The sequence below is a fragment of the Chiloscyllium punctatum genome, chromosome 34, assembly GCF_047496795.1.
Source record: "Chiloscyllium punctatum isolate Juve2018m chromosome 34, sChiPun1.3, whole genome shotgun sequence".
Taxonomy (NCBI): Eukaryota; Metazoa; Chordata; class Chondrichthyes; order Orectolobiformes; family Hemiscylliidae; genus Chiloscyllium; species Chiloscyllium punctatum.
In genome coordinates, this window is record NC_092772.1 from 59,413,032 (window position 1) to 59,436,883 (window position 23,852).

Consider the following 23,852-nt stretch of genomic DNA (forward strand, 5'->3'; position numbering starts at 1 on the left):
TGGATGGCTTTAAAACATCAGTCAATATACGGAGGAATGAAATAGTCAGACAACGAACTTCTTGCAGGGATACAAAAGGTGACACTGTGATGGAGAACAGAGGACATGTTGGGATTTGGGAGCAACAGTGTGAGTTTCAAAGTTGACCCATAGTTGACGTAGGATCCATTGGAGTACAAGGTCATGGTGAATGGAAACAGTTTGAAGTCGGAATTGGAGCATCTTAAATTCCCTTGTATTCGTTCTTAATTGGATTTGATGGCGATGAAATATCAGATACTGTCCAGAATTCAGAGGAATTGTCACTTTTAAGATAGCAAGACTGTCCATGTGATGTTCAGCAACCAATGACTGCAAGCAGGCCGGAGAGAGATCAATGGTTCAGAGTTGGAAGCCACTTTCCTGTTGATGCATGCGAACAGAAAAGGTCTGGCTTAGTGACTTGTAACCAAGAAAGGTTTAAGTAATTAACTTTGGAAGAGAGTGGGAAAGTGACTCAAAGTACTCAGTATTTTTTTCTACTACGAATTTATTGTACCTGAAATGTGAGACCACAGTCACCATTTAAAATCAAGATTCCTTTTTTTCACAAACAGAAGATGACAGCCAGAGACCTAAATATCATCTGGTTTTATTTTAATTCATTCATTGGATGTGGATGTTGCCACTGAAGCCAAAATTTATTGCCCATCAGTAATTGCACATCGGTCAGCTCAGAGTCACCACATTGCTTTCAGTCTGGAGTCACATGGTGGTCAGATCAAGTAAGGATAGCCCTTTCCTTCCTCAAAGGATGTGAGTGAACCAAACGATTTTTTACAAACATTGAAAGTTATTCTATAGCACTCATTAGTGTCTTTTTATTATATAGTTTAGAACAGACTGAGAGTTCTATTCCTCTTGAGGCATGTTTGCATGTGAATATGTGTAAAGCAAATAACTCAGCAAATAGCACCAAAAAAGCTAATACAAATTAAGAAAATCATATACTATTATAATATTCAGAATCTGGAAGTTTCGAAAATAAAACGTGAGTGTAACAATGTCAATGATAGAGGTGCTGGTGTTGGGCTGGGGTGGACAAAGTCAGAAATCATTCAGCACTCCACCTGATGAAGCAGCAGTGCTCCAAATGTGTGTGAGTTCAAATAAACCTGTTGGACTATAACTTGGTGTTGTTTGACTTCTGGCAATATTATGCAAGCATAGGAATGTGATATTAATGGGATGGTTTATGTTGCGAGAATGTAATGTACTTTTGCGTTCAGTTTTTGATCTGCTCAGATGTGAATTTTAATCTGCATGCATGAAGGGTAATAAGTAATGTGTTAACCTTTTGGGAGCAATGAACTCAAAACATCATGGGTCAGAAAGCAGGTAAGTGGGTTGACACTGGAGAGATATTGTGAGATGATTTGCATTGCAGGGGTTTTACGATCAGCAATGGCGACCTTTGACTTGCTTTTGGTTTGAAGAATAAATATTGTATTGTAAAATGAAAACCAAAGTAATGAGGCATTTGAGGCATTTTGCAGACACTGGAAGAGGATAGTTATAGATTAACCCGCAGAAAGGAGTTAATTCAGAACAGTTTGAAACTATTATCCTACTGCAAATGTATTAATATGAAATCTCCAAGCCAGAAATCTTTGGTTATAAATCAGATAGGGTCCTTTGATGCTAAGCATATTCTTTTGTGTGAATAAACAAGGGAAAGACTAACAAACTCCCAAGAACAGAAAGTGAAAGAAGCAGCTCACTCACAACTATAGATGTTGCACAGAATGAAACTCTTTCATTCTAGTACAGTAAAGTTGGATGACAGGATATTTTTGCCATGTACTTTGAAAACTGTCAGACCGTTTTACATGTGAAGAGCACAGATACTTTCTCATTATTTTCATCCTTTAATCATGACCATTTTCATTGTTAAAACGAAATGTGCAGAGTTCCAGGCTTATCTTTCTCTGAAAGTTTACCACGTGAAATGAGAAATGAAATAAAGATGAACTAGGAATCCTGATTTCTATTTCCAACCTGAACTGTCCTATTTTAACATCATTTGGGACCATAACAAATCATTCCTGCGATAAATGAAATGAGGGGAAAGTTTTTGCCAAAACAAACTGAAAAGAGGCAGATACAATGTGAATGGACTCATTTGCAGTTTACTGCCAACTCGAAGTACTGGCCCAATGGTTAGATTCGGTGCTACCTATTTGATGGAAAGCAATTTCCCTAATTCAGTTTTTTTCTGTCGATGTCTTGTGGATTTTCCTTTATGTCTTTGGCTGCTGCAATGGTGTAGCTTTCTTGAACAAATTATTCATTACGTTGACTTCAGGTGAAGATTAAAAAACTTGTCTCAATATTATGTCAATCCAAAATAAAACACCACCCAATCAACGTTAAACCTACACTGCTGTTTGTATTTTCATACAAGCTAACAGTTTTGATACAAATCATTTGATGGACATTTGCTACTCAATGTTACACTCTGGAAAACATGCACATGGTACTGCCTTAGAGACTTTCCTCAATTCGTTCGACAAGTAATGCCTCTGTTTATCGCAGTCAGTGGGTATTTTAAAGCGCTAATGAACTGTTCCCTGAACTTCGACTGAGTTACTCCATAAATAAACGTATTTGTGCAGCAACTCAAACTCAGAAGCATGTATCCAATTCTTTCAAATACAAGCAAACTTTCGTTGTAAGATTTGGGATCAATTGTTGCAATTCGATAATATAAGAAATTTATTACATAGGGTGACCACAGCAGTATGAAGCTACTCGATATGGTAAACAGTAAAATCATTGACTTCCTTCTGCTCTCCATCTCAGGATCACTGCGCTTCTCTTCCGTATTATGATTCCTCAATCCTTTGCGGATCCGATTCGCCACTAACACGTATCTGACTGTCAAAGCATTGAAGAGCAAAACTAAACTGAATGGGAGTAATGGTGTTAGCACTTTATCAACCCAGTCATAAACCACCCACCCGAGTTCAGTGTAATAGCTGTCTTTAATTTGACAGGACCACTGTACATTGTCAACCACAATCATAGGTTCTCGTGTCACAAAAATCGGAGCATTTTTTAGAATGAATAGAGTGAAGGTTGTTGAAAGAATAACAGCTGCTGCTTTGACGGTGCAATATTTCAGTTTCAGTTTCCGGCAACAAATGGTGACAAACCGATCAGCGGAGAAAGTGACAGTGAACCAGACAGAACAGTCTGAACTCACCAAAAGCAGGAACTGAATCACAATGCACGCAGGCGTGAGGTGCAGGAATGACCCCTGGTAAAAGTAATGATTTAGCTGATATAATATAACGTCAGTTATGATGACCATCAGATCTGCTGTTGCCATGGCCACCAGATAATGAGTGGTACATTTGGAGAGTCCGCATTTTCCAAGCGATAAAATCACAATTGCCAGTGCATTAACTGTAAGAGTGAAAAGTCAAATTAGTTCAGAAATTGTAGTTTGAATAGCCTTCCATTTGAGTTGAGATGGCTTTAGGGCTGTCAAGGAAAATATTAAAATGTAAAAAGCATTTTAATTCCGATTCCATCCCACGTTATGATGTGCCCAATGAACGAAGGGTGTGGGTATATGGTGTTGAACACGAAGTACTGCAAAATGGAGGTGGAAAATAGTCAGTTGACTACGTTACTGTTGTGTACAGAATCAAACTGAATATGTTCTTGTTGTCTATTGTACAGTCTTCACAGACATCATTCTGTTAGTGGAAGGAAAAATAACAACATGAAGAGTGCAGTAAAGTGTTCTTTTCCCTTCTGTGTTCCCAACAATTAGGTTGTTCTCTTAACGAGAGAGCTCTGGATTTTAATATTTTAAGGTCACATTTTAACATGGTCACAATGTAAGCTGATAGAGACTGATGTTAGTATTAAACACATAGTGCCCAGAACCATGGATTTGACACCATTTCGTTGTGTAATCCTGCCTGACGGGTCAGACACATTCTTAAACAATGTTCCACAAGAATATGTGAACAGCAGAACCCACAATAAGAGATCATATCCTCACAGAATGAACAAGTGGACCACGAGGTGGGGATTGAAGGCATGACAGTCAGGAGATAACCATTGAGAACCTGAAATGTGCTGTAAGATAAACGAACCTATTGATGAACAACAAGATAACCAAATGGAGCTGTCAATTGATCCAGCAGTTCAACAAAGGATAGGACAAAATGAAGAATTCCTTCATGTGAGAAAGTATATACCATATTTGAACTTATTCTGGCAAATGGTTTCCTCTCTCCATGTACACAGCCAGCTGTCTATGCAACATCCTAACGATTGCTTATAGAACAGCACAGAAACAGACCCTTCAGTCCTCTCATCCATGCTGACCAGATATTCCTAAACTAATCCAGCCCCATTTGCCAGTATTTTGCCAGTATCCTTCGAAATCCATCGTGTTCATGTATCCATCCAGATGCCCTTTAAAAGCTGTTATTTTACCGAGCTCCGCGAATTCCTCTCGCAGCTCATTCCATGCACACATCAACCTCTGCGTGAAAAAGCTGCTGCTTTAAATCCTTGTAGATCGTTCCCCTCTCACCTTTGACCAACGCCCTCTGGTTTTGGACTCACCTACCCTGGGGAGAAGACGTTGAGCATTCACTCTATCCAAGCCCCTCAGCCTTTAATGCTCCAGGGAACACAGCCCCAGCATGCCCAGCGTCTCCTCTAGCTCATACTTTCCGTCCCCGGCGACATCCTTGTAAATCTGTAAATCTCTGTGCTGATCACTTTCAAGTTTAGACGCATCTTTCCTATAGCAGTGTGACCGGACATGAAGGTAGTTTTCCAGAAGTGGCTAAACCAATGTCCTGTACAGCCACATCACATACTTAATGCACTGACTAATAAAGGCAAATGTATGAAAGACCTTCTTTACTCCCCTGTCTATGTGCGACTCCACTTTCAAGGGCCCTGCACTCCAAGTTCTCCTTGGTTTGCAACGGTCCCCAGGACCCTACCATTAAGAGTAGAAGCCCCGCACTGATTTGCCTTTCCAACATTTAGCACCTCACATTTGTCTCAATTTCTGGAAATGACGTTTCGAATCATTAGTTATGTTGAAGACTGGAATTATGTCCGCAGTACTGGTGATGTGTTAGTGAATGGTTATCACTGCTTTCCATTCGTGGAACTCCCTGAGATTAGGAAATATCAGCGCTTCTTCCTCCAAACTATTCTTCGAAAGAAAAACCGGAAGTGTTCAGCAAAAAAAAAGGGTAGGGGAGAACTCGATTTATTAAGCAAAGGAAGGTTTCCTTGCCCATCATCGACTAAATGTAACCGTTCACGTTGAATATTCTTTGTTGTCACTTCTTATCAAGTGTGGAAGTACAGGAGTACAGTGGGAAGTGTTTACAATGGCTGCCTTTTAATGGCACCACCTTCGGTCCAAGTACAAATCTTACAGAGTTATTAGAAATATAATGCTGTTATACAAAAGAGGATCATGAGGAAAGCAGTAACATTACTGACAGTGTCTGAGAATGGGATAGGAAAGAGGTAGTTACTTACATTCCAGTCTGGGAAAGAATTACAACAGCAGCAGCTCAGCACATGGTGCCAGGGCCCCAAGTCCAACCAGTGTCCCCCATCCCGTCAGCGTCCAGACCATTCCCTCACCGGCACTCAGCAGCAACAAGTTCAGTTATGCTTCACCTCATGCTACTCCAGAACGTGGGATTCCCCACGTGCCACTCTGGGACTCGGGATTGCCCACATGCCATTCCAGCACACGGAATTTCCCTACTGCCATAACCCGAGATTCAGTCCCTCTCTCGGCCCCTGCTCACTCTGCTGCTGCTTTGGGGTACAGCCCGTGTGCTCAGCTCACGCCCTGTCTCCGGTGACGACTCGTCGACATTCCCCAGGTTGGGGCATTTAATAGTTTCGGGGAGGGAGGAAGAAAAAAAAAACTGCTGCAAAGAGGAGAAGAGAAATGAAGGAAAAGGAAAAGGAACTGGAGAGACAGGTGCTCTGACAGGACAGCCTTACCGTCTTAATATCTGATTTGTCCGGAGGTTGTGTTTCTGTGGTGTATAACTCTATGAGTGTCTGATCTCTGCAATCTACTGCTCACAGGGATTCTCGTATTATTGATTCCCAATTAACATTTACAACAATCCTGATAATGCATATCCGATGATCGCAGTGCTAACTGACCTACAGTGAATTCAAGTGGCAAATACTTTGAGCAAAATATAAGCACGGTGGCATGGTATGCCATTGCAAGGACTGATGCAACTTTCAAAGTTCTACTCAGGAAAGGGAATGGCTGAGTGGGATTACCACTGGACTATTAGTGCAGAGAGGAGAAAGTGAGGACTGCAGATGCTGGCGATCAGAGCTGAAAATGTGTTGCTGGAAAAGCGCAGCAGGTCAGGCAGCATCCAAGGAGCAGGTGAATCAACGTTTCGGGCATGAGCCCTTCTTCAGGAATGAGGAAAGTGTGTCCAGCAGGCTAAGATAAAAGGTAGGGAGGAGGGACTTGAGGGAGGCGCGTTGGAAATGCGATAGGTGGAGGGAGGTCAAGGTGAGCGTGATAGGCCGGAGTGGGGTGAGGCTGGAGAGGTCAGGGAGAAGATTACAGGTTAGGAAGGTGGTGCTAAATTGGAGGGATTTGACTGAGACAAGGAGGGGGGAGGGGAAATGAGGAAACTGGAGAAATCTGAGTTCATCCCTTGTGGTTGGAGGGTTCCCAGGCGGAAGATGAGGCGCTCTTCCTCCAACCGTCATGTTGTCATGGTCTGGCGATGGAGGAGTCCAAGGACCTGCATGTCCTTAGTATTAGTGCCGACACCCTGGTAATGTACTCTGGACCCAGGTTTGAACACCCATGGCAGATGGTGAAATTTGAATTGAATGAAACAAAAAATCTGTAATTAAGAGTTTAATTATAACTGTGGATTGTTGGAAAAGTCCATCTGTTTCACTAATGTCCTTTAGGGAAGGAAACTGCCATCCTTGCCTGGACTGACCGATATGTCACTTTAGACTGGCAGCAATGTGGCTGACTCTTAAAACGCCCTCTGGACCATTAATGCTGGCCTCTCCAGTGATGCCCATATCCCGTGAATGAATATTAAAATAAACTTACCAGGAACACCAATAGCAGCAATAGTGATGTAATATACTTTATCAACAATGGTGAACAACTGCAGCATTTTGTGTATGAGGGCTCTGTTCCTGGGTGATGAAGCCAAATCTTTGAGTTGATCATAGTATTACTGTATTCACAAACTATTTTATACTCTTTTGAATTCCCAAGGGAATGTTAAAGTTGCATCATTGCTATCTCTGATCTGTTATGGAAAATATATTAGCACCGAGATATTAAGTCCCTGTTGCATTCAAATTATTCAGTTCTGACTTCATAGGAAAATATCAAAGAGAAGGCTTATAGCCTTAATGGCTTAGTAATAGGACAATCTCTGTGAGCAATGGATTGCAGAAACCATAGAGTCAGAGTTATAGAGAACAGAAAGAGACCCTTCAGTCAAACTGGTCCAAGCTGACCAGGCCTCCCAATCTGACCTCGTCTCATTTGCCAACAGTTCGCCCTCTAAATACTTCCTGTTCATCTACCCATCCAGATGGCCTTTTCTGTGCCATAATTGTACCAGCCTCCATCACCTCATCATTCCATACACACTCCACCATTTGCATGAACAAGTTGCCCCTCAGGTTCATAAATCAGACTCCAACAGTCTGAAACCAGCACTTGTGTTTGACAGATTCGGTGACCTGAGCTAAACAGACCAAACAATACTGCAGCTCAAGCTGATAAGGTGCTGTGGCTTCTACGGAGGCATCCCAATCAAACATAGAGACATAGAATGTACGAGTAGGGTTAGGCCAATCGGTCCTACACACCTACTTCACCTCCTAATATTAATGACTATCCAAATCAAGGCCCTATTCCCAGCATTCTCCTGACATTCCTTAGTCTTTTTAGCTTGATAAAACATATCAATCGCTTGCTTGAAAATATTTGAAGTTCAGACCACTTAATATTCTACTACAGCGGATTGGAATTTATTTGATTTAGTATTGTTACATGCACCGAGATGCAGTGACAGTGTTGCTTTGCTTGCTATCCAAATAAATCATTCCTTACGTAAGTACATCAGGGTAATTATACTGAAAGCAGAATATCGAGTTACAGCTACAGAGGATGGCAGAGAAAGATCAACTCGAATATACAAGAGGTCCTGATAAGAACAGGGAAGAAGATGTTCTCGAAACTGTTGGTCCGTGTTTTCAAGATGTTGTATCTTTTGCCTGATGGAAGAGGGTGGAAGAGAGTATTACCAGTGTTGGAGTGGTGTTTGATGATGTTGGCTGCTTTCCCACAGCTCAAAGGAAGGCTGGTTTGGATGACAGGCTTGGCTGTGTTCACAACTCTGTGATTTCTTGTGGTCTTGAACAGAGCAGTTGCCATACCAAGTGTTGATACATCTGGATCGGATGCCTTCTAAGCTGCATTGAAATGTTTGCTACTCGGGTTGTGAATTTCATTTCATCATGGTGGGGACTTGAAAGAAATCTGACTGTGATAGGATACATCAACATGTAAATTTCAGGTTAGATTTTTCTGTTTATCATTATAAATAGATATATTCCCTATAGTGTGGACCAACAGGTCCACACCTACCCTCCAAAGAGTAATCCACCCAGACCCATTTCCCTCTGACTAATGCACCGAACACTATAGGCAATTTCGAATGGCTAGTTCACCCGACCTGAACATCTTTGGATTGAGAGAGGAAACTGGAACAGCTGGAGGAAACCCACGCAGACACGAGGAAAATGTGCAAACTCCACACAGACAGTCACCCAAAGCTGGAATTGAACCTAGGTCACTGGCGCTATGAGGCAACAGTACTAACCACTAAGCCACCATGCTGCCCATGTTAGTAATGACATTGTCAAGAATAATGAAGGGGTTATTTCCAAGATGTCAATTCTCCTGCTTCTCAGATTCTGCTAGGCCTTCTGTGCTTTTCCAGAGCCACACATTTGAACTCTGATCTCCAACATCTGCAGCCCTCACTTTCTGCGAATTTAGGATATCTGGTTGGACCAGACGAGTTGGACTGAAGGGTCTATTTGCATGCTGTACATCTCTGTGACTCTACAAGACCTTTTTTTTTTGGGATTCATGCACTAAGACCCACGAATTTCTCTCTCCTAAAGATTTGTCTGATCCTTTGCCATTGTAAATAATTTTCAGCTCTCTTATTGGGCGGCACGGTGGCACAGTGGTTAGCACTGCTGCCTCACAGCGCCAGAGACCCGGGTTGAATTCCCGCCTCAGGCGACTGACTGTGTGGAGTTTGCACATTCTCCCCGTGTCTGCGTGGGTTTACTCCGGGTGCTCCGGTTTCCTCCCACAGTCCAAAAATGTGCAGGTCAGGTGAATTGGCTATCCTAAATTGCCCGTAGTGTAGGTAAGGGGCAGATGTAGGGGTATGGGTGGGTTGCGCTTCGGCGGGGCGGTGTGGACTTGTTGGGCCGAAGGGACTGTTTCCACACTAAGTAATCTAATCTAATCTATTCTTCCTGACTAAATGTGCAACCTCCCAGTTTCCCATTTTATATTTTGTCAGTCAAGATTTGTTTCCAACTTCCTTCCCCTGTCTGTAAAACTGTGGGCCACCCTTATCCTTTGCATTCCCACCTACGTGTAAATGATAGAACATTCATTTCTGTCATTCACATCACTAAGACATACTGTCAACATTTGTGTCTTGAATGAGTCATCATTCTATAGTTTTCCCTCTGTAAAACTCAGCTTCCTATTAGTTAGCAAGTCCTCTATCCCTGGGCATGTTCTCCACCCAGTGCTAATGATTTCTATCCTGCAATGATTTCTATGTGTGACACCTCATTGAAATTCCAAAACATTACAACTAGCTGTTCCACTTCCTCTACCCTGTTTGTTGTTTCCTCAAAGAACTGCACTCCATTTTCAGGTATCATTTCCCTTTCATGACGCAATGCTCACTCCGATTGTAAAACATGTTTCAAAATACTCGTGTTTCATCTTTTATAATAGACTTCATCATATTCCCAATGAGGTATGTTAAGCTAACTGACCAATAGTTACCTGTTTTTCCCTCTCTCCCATTTTGAATTGGGGTGCCACATCATCAGTTTCCTTTGCATGGAGTAATGGAACTCTACAGCACAGAAACAGACCCTTCGGTCCAACTCGTTCATGAAGACCAGATATCTTAAAATAATCTAGGCCTGTTTTGCAGCAATTAACCCATATCCCTCTAAACCCCTCCTATACATATACCAATCCATATGCCTTTAAAATGTTGTAACTGTATCAGCTTCCACCACTTCCTCTGGTAGATCATTCCATACACGCACCACCCTTTGTTTGAAAAAGTTAACCATTGGGTCTCTTTTAAATCTTTCCAGTCTCACCTTAAACCTATACCCTCTAGCTTTAACACCTCTTACTCTGGGGAAAGGGCCTTGCCTATTCAACTTATCCATGACCCTCATGTGTTTATGAAACTCTGTAGTGTCACCCCTCAGCATCCAACGTTCCAGAGAAAAAGATCCCGTGCTTCCAAGCTCTGAACCTGCCTCTCCCTATGACTCGGAACCTGCCTCTCCTTAATTCTCAAGCCGTCCAGTGTTGATAACATCCTTATAAATTCCATCTAACCTCAATGTGAAAATGTCTTTTCCTCACCTCTCCTCTGTAAACTTTGCCCCTTACCTTAAGTCTACGCCCCTGCTCCTTGATCCCGCCATCAAGGGGAAAGGCTTCTTTCTACTTACAGTTTTATTCATTCCGATCATATCCTCTCAATCTCCTCGACTAAACAAAAACAACAACACTATACCCAATTTCTCTTATAACTGATAAGTTCCAGCCGAGGCAACATCCTGGTGCAAGTGATTTAAAACAACATGCAGAATGGTAACATCTTTCAAAGATAAATATTGTGCATAGCAAATACTAAACAAAAGACAACAGTGGGAGAATTGCAATGAATATTTAGAAAGAATATCTCCATTCACTATTCACCTGTTTAGCAACAGTTGCATTATTTCTGCAGTGCACTAACCTTTCTAGATCCAAAGATGTCAGGAGCAGCATAAAATGAAAGAAAATACATAGAACCATCACACATTCCACAGCAAGAGACAAAGACAAGGATCAACATGGGAGGCCACAAAACAGCTTATGAGATCAGCTAAAAAAGGATGATGAAAGGAAACAATTACGGAATGTAAAAACAGTAAGAAATGATTTTCTGGTTATAGAAAGGGAAAGCAGCTGCTTAGATTAATGCTGGTCCTCACTGAAGGCTGAGAGTGGGGATATTGTCAATGATAGTGTTGAAATAGCAGACATGCTGAACGATTAGCACGTTTCAGTATTGAGAGCAGACAAGGAGGTAGTTTGCTGGAAGTTCCATAGAAACTAACTGAGGATCAGGCCAATATCTAAATAAAATCAGCAAAAGTCAATTATCAATAATACATAAATGGTGCAGCGTGATGGTTCAGTGATTAGCACTGCATCCTCACAGCGCTGGGCACCTGGGTTTGATTCCAGCCTCGGGCAACTGCTTGTATCCAGTTTGCATATTCTTCCCCCATGTCTGGGTGGTCTGGTTCCCTTCCACAATCCAAAAATAGCCAGGTTAAGTGAATTGGCCACACTAAATTGCCCATAATATTCAGTGATGTTTACCTTCTGTGCATTAATCAGGGGTAAATGCAGAATAAAAGGGCAGGGGAATGGGTCTGGGTGGGTTACTTTTTGGAGAGTCGATGTGGACTTGTTGAACCAAAAGGCCTGTTTCCACACTGGAGAGACTGTATTATGTTCTATGAAATGAATGGAACTGAAGAGTGACAAATCCCAGGACCTGAAAACTTCCATCAATGGGCGTTAAAGCAGGGAGGAGAACATTTTGCTGAGCCACTGAACATCATTTTTCAGAATTCCCTATAGTCAGGAGTTGCACATCTCGGTCATGAATTTGCTCACTCTTTGAGAAGGGAAACCAAGGAATTACAGATGAGTCAGCCTGATAACTGCGATGGGGAAGTTGTTAGAACCTATCATCAAGGATAGGGCAACAAATCACCTCAACGGATTCAGCTAATTGGAGGGAGTCAGCATGGATTCATGAGGGTACTTCATGCTTGGAAAAGCTCATTTTTAAAGCGTTGACAAAGATGGTGGATCGAGGTAAGTCGATGGATGCCATTTATATGGATTATTCCTTCCTAATTTGTACGCCGCCAACCTTGGAAAAAATGTTTACGCATTGTTTCCAAGTTCCCTGGATGGTCTTTATTGATCTTCCCAGTTCTTGGCTCATTACCCAGATTAATGGCGACCTGGGCCTTGCAAAATTGTGGAATTGCTCCATGGTCAACATGTAAGATGGCCTATACCATTTTGACAGTCATAGAACATGGAATATTAGAACATAGAACATTACAGCTCAGTACAGGCCCCTCGGCCCTCGATGTTGTGCCAACCCATGAAACAATCTGAAACCCATCTAACCGAAATTATTCCATTCTCATCTATATACACATCCAGTGGCCATTTAAATGCCTTTAACGTTGGTGAGTATGCTATTGTTGCAGGTAGGGCTTTCCATGCCCCTACTACTCTCTGAGTAAAGAAACTATCTCTGACATCTGTTCTACATCTATCACCACTCAATTTAAAGCTGTGTACCCTCATGCTCGCCGTTGCCATCTGAGGAAAAAGGCTCCCACTGTCCAACCTATTTAACCCTCTGATCATCTTACGTGTCTCAATTAATTCACCCCTTAACCTTTTTCTCTCAAAGGAAAACAGCCTCAAATCCCTCAGCCTTTCTTTGTGAGATCCTCCCTCCAGACTGGGCAACATGCCCGTAAATCTTCTCTGAACCTGTTCAAAAGCTTCCACATCCTTCCTATAATGCCCTGACCAGAACGGTATGGAATATTCTAAGTGCAGCCACAGCAAAGGTTTGTACAGGTGCAGCATTACCTCATGGTTCTGAAACTCAACCTACCAATAAAAGCTAACACACCATATGCCTCTTAACAACCTTATCATCCTGGGTGGCAACTTTCAAGGATCTATGTACCTGGACACTGAGGTCTCTCTGCTCATTTACACGACCAAGAATGTTACCATTAGCCCAGTACTCTGCATTCCTGTTACTCCTTCCAAAATGAATCACCTCACACTTTTCTGCATTAAAGTCGATTTGCTACTTCCTGGCCCAGCTCTGCAACGTATCCATGTCCCTCTGTAACTCACAATATCTTTTGTCATGATCCACAACTCTACTGACCTGAGTTGTCATCCATAAATTTACTAACCCATCGTTCTCTGCCCTCATCCAGGTGATTTATAAAAATGACAAACTGCAGTGGACCGAAAACAGATCTTTGCAGTACCGTACTAGTAACTGAACTCCAGGATGAATGTTTCCCATCAACCACCACCCTCTGTCTTCTTTCAGCTAGCCAATTTCTAATCCAAACCGTTAAATCACCCTCAATCCCATGTCTCCCAATGTTGTATTCACTATTCACGACTCCACAAATACAGAAGCAGTCCATTATCAAATGGAAAAATCTGGACAATATCCAGGCTTGGGCTGAGAAGTGGCAAGTAATATTTATGCCACACAAATGCCATGCTATGACCATCTTCAATAATGGACAGTCTAACCACCACCCCTTGACATTCAATAATGTTACCCTCACTGATTTGCAGGGTTATCAATAACCAGCAACTCAACTAGACTCACCAAACAAACACAGTGGGTAGAAGCGCAGGTCAGAGGTTAGGAATGCTGCAGTGAGGAGTTCACCTCCTGACTCCACAAAGCCTGTCCGTCATCTACAAAACACAAATCACGAGTGAGTTGGAATACTCCCCACTTGCCTGGTTGGGTGCAGCTCCAACAATATACAAAAGACAAAGTAGCCCCCGATTGATTAGCACCACATCCACAAGGATCTTTTCTCTCCACCACCAACACTCATTAGCAGCAGTGAATACCATCTACAAGCTGCAGTGCAGAAATTCATCAAAGATCCTTAGACAATACCTTCCAAATCCACGGCCAGTTCCATCCAGAAGGAATAGGGCAGCATATACTTTGGAGTATACTGAAATATACTGCCATTCCTTCTATATCTTTCAGTCAAAATCCTGAATTCCCTCCCTAATGGTATTGTGAGTCAACCTACAGCAAGTGAATGACAGCAGTTCAAGAAAGCAGCTCACCACCACCTTCCGAAAGGGCATTTAGGGACGGACATTCAATGCTGGCCCAGTCAGCGACGCCCACATCCCCACAAAGATTTTTTAAAATTGAATTGAACTGAGTTCTGAAGAGATTTACCTGGATGTTGCCAGTAATGGAGGGTCTGTGTTGTAACGAGAGGCTGGATGGCTTGGGAGTTTGTTCACTGGAAAGTAGGAGGCTGAAGGTTGACATTATAGAGGGGTATAAAATCTGAGGGGCATGGATAAGGCTAATGACAAGGATATTTTCCCTTGGGTGTGTGAGTTCAAAATGATAGATCATGTTTAACCTGCAGGAGAAAGAGTTAAAACAGACATGAGGGTCAGTTAGCTCTTGCCCTTCTGGCCTCTCTGCTCCATAATGAATTTGGGCCTGTCCCATGAGGTGGCAGCCATATTGGTGTTATATCACGGACCAACCCTGACATCCATTGTACTAATTCAGAATCACCGCCACCAATGAAGGCAACATTGGTTTTTTGATCAAAATTGAAGGACGAGAAAGTCTTGCTGGCTGAAAGCTGAGAAAAATGCATAAAAGCTGTGATTCATATCATGTTGAGGAACTGTGTGTTGGCAAAAGGATTTTCCCATGGTGCAATTAGGACATTATCAGAAATAGGGCCTTTGTCAGCCCAATGGAATTGTGGGAACTGGGGCACCATGGCGACATCAGCACCAACTGATTGAACCATAGTGTACTTATTTAGGTGCATGGAGGTGTTTCTGCATGGTTACATCTTTAGCCCAACGTTAGCATTACTGAAATCCACAGAGGCCTGCATGCGATCACCAGTCACACTTTAGATTTAAATTTAGAGGTACAAGATTGCAGTGAAAATTATACAGTATAAGCACACCAGACTATCTTGGGTACGAAGTACTGAAGTACAAAACCTTAGTTACACAAGCAGAATAATGAAGAAGTAAGTGAAAATCTACAGTCTTTTTAGTGCAAAAGAATGTTCCATCCCACTGTCAAGCAGCTGGCTGTGTGGAGTTTGCACATTCTGCCAGTGACTGCGTGAGTTTCCTCCAGGTGCACCAGTTTCCTCTTGCAGTCCAAAGTTGTGAGTCAATCAGCTGTCCAGCCAACTGAGCTACAGATGCTCGAGAAGGACAGTGCCAAACCTCAAAAGGACATGGGAAGAGTGATGAAATGAGTGCACAAACAGCAAATGGAATTCAATGTGGGGAAATGGGAAGTGATTCAATTTGGCTGGAAGACAACAGAGAGACAGATCAAAATAAAGTGATTCCAAAAGGATTATAGGAGCAGGAGGAATTTGGTAAGTCAGTAACAAGACAGGGGATGTGAGAGCAGTTAATGAAGGATAGTAAATTCTTGATTTGATATGGTCATGTACTGAGATACAGTGAAAAGTATTGCTTTTGGCTATCCAGACAAATTATACCTCACGCACGTACATCAGGGTAATGGAATAGAATACAGAATACAGTGTTACAATCACAGAGAAAGTGCAGAGAAAGATCAACTCTAATATATGAAGGATCCACTCACAAGTCTGATAACAGTTGGGAAGAAGCTGTTCTTGATTCCGTTGACACGTGCTATCAGATATTTGTACCTTCTGCCTGATTAAAGAGAGTATAACTAGGGTGGGAGGGGTCATTGATTATGTTGGCTGCTTTCCCAAGGCAGCGGGAAGTGTAGACGGGGTCAGTGGAAGGAAAGCTGGTTTGCGTAATGGCCTGGGCTGTGCTCACAACTCTCCACAATTTCTTGCGGTGTTAGACAGAACGGTTGCCATACCAAGCTGTGATGCATTTGTAAAAGATGCTTTCAATGGTGCATCTATAAAAGGTGGTAAGAGTCATTGTGGGCGTGCTGAATTTCCTTAGCTTTCTAAAGGCATGAGGGAGACTACAAACAGGATCATTGCAAATAGTTCCAGGGTGAAGGAACCTTTATCTAAAAAAAAATAATTGGAGACACTTGAACTGTTTGGGAAAACAGAGAGGAATATTGATAAGCTCGTTGAAAATCGTGAGGCACTTGGAAAGAACAGAAAGTAAGAAACAATCCAATTGGTTGGGTGAAGAAGAATGAGACGTCAATGACAGTTTGATTCCATAAGATGACAAAGGCAGGAAAGGTTAAGACATGGAAGTCCCATTGGTGGTGAATGAGCTGCTTGCTTTGAGGGGTGGCACGGTGGCACAGTGGTTAGCACTGCTGCCTCACAGCGCCAGAGACCTGGGTTCAATTCCCGCCTCAGGCGACTGACTGTGTGGAGTTTGCACATTCTCCCCGTGTCTGCGTGGGTTTCCTTTGGGTGCTCCGGTTCCCTCCCACAGTCCAAACAGGTGCAGTTTAGGTGAATTAGTCATGCTAAATTGCCCATAGTGTTAGGTAAAGGGGTAAATGTAGGGGAATGGGGTGGGTTGCTCTTCGGTGGGTCGGTATGGACTTGTTGGGCTGAAAGTTGTTGGACTGTAAGTAATCTAATCTAATCTAATGATTGAAATTCTTGTCACCTGCTACATAAGGACACCCTGTACATAAAAAGCAGGACAAATCCAAATCAGGCAGTTACTGCTCCATCAGTAATGTGATGGAAGGTGTCACAAATTGTGCTTTCAAGCAGCAGATGCTCAGCAATAACTTGCTCAGTGACACCCAGTTTGTTTTCCGCTCGGGCCACTCAGCTCCTGACCCCATAACAGCCTTGGTTCAAACATGGACAAATGAGATGAATTCCAGAGGGGAGGTGGGAGAGACAGCCCATGAGATCAAAGCTGCATTCAATCGAATGTCGCATCAAGGAGCCCGAGCAAAACTGGACTCAACGTGTATAAGGGGACAAAAACTCCAGTGGTTAGAGTCATAGCTGGCACACAGGAAGATGGGTGTAATTGTGGGAGGTCAGTCATCTAAGCTTTAGGACATCTCTACAGAGCACCTCAGGGCACTATCCTAGACCCAACCATCTTCGGCTGGTTCATCAATGATCTTCCCTCCAACAAAACGTCAGGAATGGGCATGTTTGCTGATGATTACACAAATGTTCAGCACTATTCACACTCCACACACACACAGAAGTAGTCCATTATCAAATGGACCAAGATCTGGACAATATCCAGGCTTGGGCTGAGAAGTAGCAAGTGATATTAATGCCACATAAATGCCAGGCTATGACCATCTCCAATAAGAGACACTCTAAGCACCACCCCTTGTCATTCAATGGTGTTGCCATCACTGAATTCCCCACTATCAACATCCTGATGGATATCGTTGACCAACAACTCAGCTGGACACACCATGTAAATGCAGTGTCTACAAGAGCAGGTCAGAGGTTAAGAATGCTGCAGTGAGTGAGTGACTCACCACCTGACTCCACAAAATCTGTCCACCATCTATAAGGCACAAGTCAGGAGTGTGATGGAATGCTCCCCACTTGCCTAGCTGGGTGCAGCTCCAACAGCACTCTCAAGGCAAAGCAGCCCCTGCTTGATTGACCCCACATCCACAAGCATCCAATCCCTCCCCCACCAGCACTCAGTCGCAGCAGTGTGTACCATCAAAAAGCTGCACTGTAGAAATTCACCAACGACCATTGGACAGCACCCTCGAAACCCACGACCACTTCCATCTGGAAGGACCCGGGAAGCAGATACATAGGAATAAAGTTGCTTTTAGTTCTCCTCCAAACCATTCACCACCTTGACTTGTAAATATACTGCTGTTCCTTCACTGTCACGGGTTTAAAAACCCTCAAATTCCCTCCCTAATGGCATTGAGGGTCTACCTACAGCAGGTGAACTGCAGCGGATCAAAAAATTAACTCACCACCATCTTTTCAAGGGGAAAGTAAGGTTGGGAAATAAATGCTGGCCCAGACAGGGACGCCAACATCCCCACAATTTTTTTAAAAATACTGGACACAGAGTTCAGAAGAAATTTACCAGGATGTTGTCAGAAGTGAAGTTATAACGGGAGGCTGGATATATTTGGAGTTTGTTCACTGAACTGTTGGAGGCAGAAGGGTGACCTTATAGAGGTTTATAAAATCCTAAAAAGCAATGATAAGGTGTATGACAAGGGTCTTTTCCCTAATGCGAGAGTTCAAAACTAAGGGTCGTTTGGAAATTGACTGGAAAATACTTAAAATAGATATGATAGGCGGTTATCTCTTGCTCTTTCTGACCTTCCTGCTTGGTGATGAAATTGGGTCTATCCCATCAGGTGGCAGCCATATTGGTGTTATGTCATGGACCACCTCTGACATCCATCTGAATCACCATCAACAGTTGACAAACGGATGCAACTTTGGTTTATCGATTACAATTGATGGAAGAGGAAGACTCGTTGATTGGTTTCTGTGAAAAAAACCCCCCATAAAACCTGTGATTCGAGTCAAGCTGAGGAACTGTTTGTAAGCAAAGAGCTTTTTCCTTTGTGCAATTTCCAAATTTTGAGAAATAGGGCCTTTTTCAGCCTAGGGGAACTGTGGGTACAATGACCACCACAGCTGCATTAGCACCAACTGGTTGAAAACATGCAAATAAGTGAATTACATACAACTGACTGAGCTGAACAGACTACTTAGGAACTGAAGTAGGCCATTTGGCAACTTCACCCCCACCATTGAGTAAGATCATGAGGTAGTATTCACGTGGAGTGTTAGTATTGTCCCTATCTCTGAGCCTGAAGACCTGGTTTCAAATTCTGCCTGCTCCAGAAGAGTGTAGCAACATTTCAACATAGATTGATGAGGAAATAATCTAAGATCATGGTGAATTTTTCTGTGTTCTGAATTCCATATTTTCACCTGATCCTAAGAATCTTTAACTCCCTCGCCCAATCTATCAAGCCCGTTTTAAAAATGTTTAATCATCGCACTTCTGCCACCTTCTGAGACAGAGGATTTCAAGGTCACACAACATTCTGAGACAAAGAAGAATTGCCCCTCTATTCTGCAAAGGCTACCTCTAATTACAATGCAATATCCCCTAGCTCAGTGTTGACATGTAAGCAGAAGTATCCTTTCCACATTTAGCTGGTAAAGCCCACCCAGGATTTTACACACCAGGTGAATCACTCCCACCTACAATAATTGTAAAATTATTCTTTATCAGATAACTCACCTATCCCAGATATTAATTAACTGAACACTCCTTGAACCACCTCCAATGCATTGTCATCCTTCCTTTCAGGAGAACAAAACCACAGACAGTATCTGAGATGTGATTCCCCTGTAGTATCAACTCCAATATTCTGCAATAATCTTTCATGTAGTATCAAATCACTCCTGAAATCCAAATACAATACATCAATGGGCTCCCCTTTATCAATAGCACATGTTACTCCTTCAAAGAATTCCGAGTAGCTGACTAAAAATGTTCTCCATTTCAAAACATCAGGCTGATTCTTCCCAATTTTTCCAATGAGATTCTCCTTCATTCCAGTCACCAGGCTAACTGACCTGCATTTCCTGCTTTCCGTACCCTTTCCTTCTTCAATAGAGGGACTATATCAGCTACTTTGCAACATCATCGAACCTTCCCACATTTGGTTCTGAATTTTGGAATATTGACACCAACGCATCCATTATTTCATGAGCCACTTAGAAACACAGAGTCACATATTTGTACAGAACGGAAAAAGATCCCTTTGGTCCAACTCACATGTGCTGACCAGATATCCTAAATTAATCTAGTCCTGTTTGCCAGAGTTTGGTCCATATCCCTCTGACCCTTCCAGTTCATGCACGCACCCAGATGCCTTTTCAATTTTTTTTAAAGAAGTTCTATTTCTTAATTAGAGCTTCAATTTCTAATTGTCGATGACTTTGACTGAATCATCATTGACTGACTGAATCATCACTGACTCACACACAGACAGTCACAACATGATTACTCTCTGCTGGGGACTGTACATGTTATGTGCAAATACCCCCAGTCAATCACAGCTCCAGAAAGGCTAGTATCCTATTATTGTATATGTCACTGACCCAGCTAGCTCAGAGCCATCGACAGAGTGTGAGTCGAGCCTCTGACACTTCTTTTTATGCCAGTCAGTCAGGGTTCTCTGATTGGACCGGATTAACAGCTCATATCAGGGAATTCCTATTCTCTGAGGTCCACTTGGTTGACCTTGCTCCAATCACTACACTCGGCATGTCTCTCTTCATCAAGTAACTGTTGTTTTGTTGAAAAAAGACGTCATTAAAGTGAGCTGCTTAATTGAGCTCTTTGTCCTCAATTTGACACAACAAAAGTGTCCAATTGACCAAATCAAAACAAGATAAAACAATTACATTTTGCTGTGGTATCAGAAAGTGAGAGCGTACTTTTCTCAATGAGACAAACAGGATGCTTTCCTCCTGTAATCCCACTATCATTATAAGATTATATTCATTCAGAGAAAAAGCAACTAAATGGAGTCAGCACACAAAACGATCTTGAAATGCAAACAAAATGATTGTTCAAGAATAATATATGTCAGTCACAAAAGAAACATGTTTATGAAGTACTAGGATTTACGAAAACCCAGAAGTATTTCATAGTAGGATTCACCCTAATACAGTGACGCTGATCCCTATGCAGAAATAATATGGTAGATGATCAAAAGTCAACCTTCAACATAGTCCCAAAAGTGAGCTTGAAAAAGAGAATTGTGTGAAATAAACTGTTAATGATTGAGGAGTCAGCAATGTTGTAGATTCAGTTTCCTGAAAATCATGAATACAAAGTTATCTTTGTAACTTTCTAACCAGAGCGTGGCGGAGACAGTCACTTAATATTCACGAGACACATGCAATCTGATGCGGGGTGGAGAGGTTGTGGAGATGCATCAGTGGTAGGTTGCAATGTGGAATTATAGTCATAATCTGATCAGCCTTGGACTTATTCATTGTCAATGCAGCCTTTAGATTTCAGATGACCTCCTCCTACTGAGTCATAAGGACATAGGCATGTTGATATCTTTCATAATACTGGATGGCTTTAAAACATCAGTCAATATACGGAGGAATGAAATAGTCAGACAACGAACTTCTTGCAGGGATACAAAAGGTGACACTGTGATGGAGAACAGAGGACATGTTGGGATTTGGGAGCAACAGTGTGAGTTTCAAAGTTGACCCATAGTTGACGTAGGATCCATTGGAGTACAAGGTCATGGTGAATGGAAACAGTTTGAAGTCGGAATTGGAGCATCTTAAATTCCCTTGTATTCGTTCTTAATTGGATTTGATGGCCATGAAATATCAGATACTGTCCAGAATTCAGAGGAATTGTCACTTTTAAGATAGCAAGACTGTCCATGTGATGTTCAGCAACCAATGACTGCAAGCAGGCCGGAGAGAGATCAATGGTTCAGAGTTGGAAGCCACTTTCCTGTTGATGCATGCGAACAGAAAAGGTCTGGCTTAGTGACTTGTAACCAAGAAAGGTTTAAGTAATTAACTTTGGAAGAGAGTGGGAAAGTGACTCAAAGTACTCAGTATTTTTTTCTACTACGAATTTATTGTACCTGAAATGTGAGACCACAGTCACCATTTAAAATCAAGATTCCTTTTTTTCACAAACAGAAGATGACAGCCAGAGACCTAAATATCATCTGGTTTTATTTTAATTCATTCATTGGATGTGGATGTTGCCACTGAAGCCAAAATTTATTGCCCATCAGTAATTGCACATCGGTCAGCTCAGAGTCACCACATTGCTTTCAGTCTGGAGTCACATGGTGGTCAGATCAAGTAAGGATAGCCCTTTCCTTCCTCAAAGGATGTGAGTGAACCAAACGATTTTTTACAAACATTGAAAGTTATTCTATAGCACTCATTAGTGTCTTTTTATTATATAGTTTAGAACAGACTGAGAGTTCTATTCCTCTTGAGGCATGTTTGCATGTGAATATGTGTAAAGCAAATAACTCAGCAAATAGCACCAAAAAAGCTAATACAAATTAAGAAAATCATATACTATTATAATATTCAGAATCTGGAAGTTTCGAAAATAAAACGTGAGTGTAACAATGTCAATGATAGAGGTGCTGGTGTTGGGCTGGGGTGGACAAAGTCAGAAATCATTCAGCACTCCACCTGATGAAGCAGCAGTGCTCCAAATGTGTGTGAGTTCAAATAAACCTGTTGGACTATAACTTGGTGTTGTTTGACTTCTGGCAATATTATGCAAGCATAGGAATGTGATATTAATGGGATGGTTTATGTTGCGAGAATGTAATGTACTTTTGCGTTCAGTTTTTGATCTGCTCAGATGTGAATTTTAATCTGCATGCATGAAGGGTAATAAGTAATGTGTTAACCTTTTGGGAGCAATGAACTCAAAACATCATGGGTCAGAAAGCAGGTAAGTGGGTTGACACTGGAGAGATATTGTGAGATGATTTGCATTGCAGGGGTTTTACGATCAGCAATGGCGACCTTTGACTTGCTTTTGGTTTGAAGAATAAATATTGTATTGTAAAATGAAAACCAAAGTAATGAGGCATTTGAGGCATTTTGCAGACACTGGAAGAGGATAGTTATAGATTAACCCGCAGAAAGGAGTTAATTCAGAACAGTTTGAAACTATTATCCTACTGCAAATGTATTAATATGAAATCTCCAAGCCAGAAATCTTTGGTTATAAATCAGATAGGGTCCTTTGATGCTAAGCATATTCTTTTGTGTGAATAAACAAGGGAAAGACTAACAAACTCCCAAGAACAGAAAGTGAAAGAAGCAGCTCACTCACAACTATAGATGTTGCACAGAATGAAACTCTTTCATTCTAGTACAGTAAAGTTGGATGACAGGATATTTTTGCCATGTACTTTGAAAACTGTCAGACCGTTTTACATGTGAAGAGCACAGATACTTTCTCATTATTTTCATCCTTTAATCATGACCATTTTCATTGTTAAAACGAAATGTGCAGAGTTCCAGGCTTATCTTTCTCTGAAAGTTTACCACGTGAAATGAGAAATGAAATAAAGATGAACTAGGAATCCTGATTTCTATTTCCAACCTGAACTGTCCTATTTTAACATCATTTGGGACCATAACAAATCATTCCTGCGATAAATGAAATGAGGGGAAAGTTTTTGCCAAAACAAACTGAAAAGAGGCAGATACAATGTGAATGGACTCATTTGCAGTTTACTGCCAACTCGAAGTACTGGCCCAATGGTTAGATTCGGTGCTACCTATTTGATGGAAAGCAATTTCCCTAATTCAGTTTTTTTCTGTCGATGTCTTGTGGATTTTCCTTTATGTCTTTGGCTGCTGCAATGGTGTAGCTTTCTTGAACAAATTATTCATTACGTTGACTTCAGGTGAAGATTAAAAAACTTGTCTCAATATTATGTCAATCCAAAATAAAACACCACCCAATCAACGTTAAACCTACACTGCTGTTTGTATTTTCATACAAGCTAACAGTTTTGATACAAATCATTTGATGGACATTTGCTACTCAATGTTACACTCTGGAAAACATGCACATGGTACTGCCTTAGAGACTTTCC

The 23,852-nt window shown here is 41.8% G+C and overlaps 1 protein-coding gene across 1 annotated transcript; it reads right to left on the minus strand.

Annotated features, from left to right (window-relative positions):
• Positions 1-2,536: 2,536 nt before the first annotated feature.
• On the minus strand, positions 2,537-7,217 carry LOC140458969 (probable G-protein coupled receptor 139). Its single transcript, XM_072553706.1, has 2 exons — positions 7,151-7,217; positions 2,537-3,447 (listed from the first exon to the last, which is right to left on the minus strand). The coding sequence occupies exons 1-2, from the start codon at positions 7,215-7,217 to the stop codon at positions 2,537-2,539; spliced, it is 978 nt and encodes a 325-aa protein (XP_072409807.1).
• Positions 7,218-23,852: the final 16,635 nt, after the last annotated feature.

Coding starts and splice junctions, on each gene's coding strand:
- LOC140458969 (XM_072553706.1), bottom strand. CDS start 7,217: ATGCTGCAGTTGTTCACCATTGTTGATAAAGTATATTACATCACTATT. Junction 3,448..7,150: donor TGCTGCTATTGGTGTTCCTG/GTAAGTTTATTT, acceptor TCACTCTTACAG/TTAATGCACTGGCAATTGTG.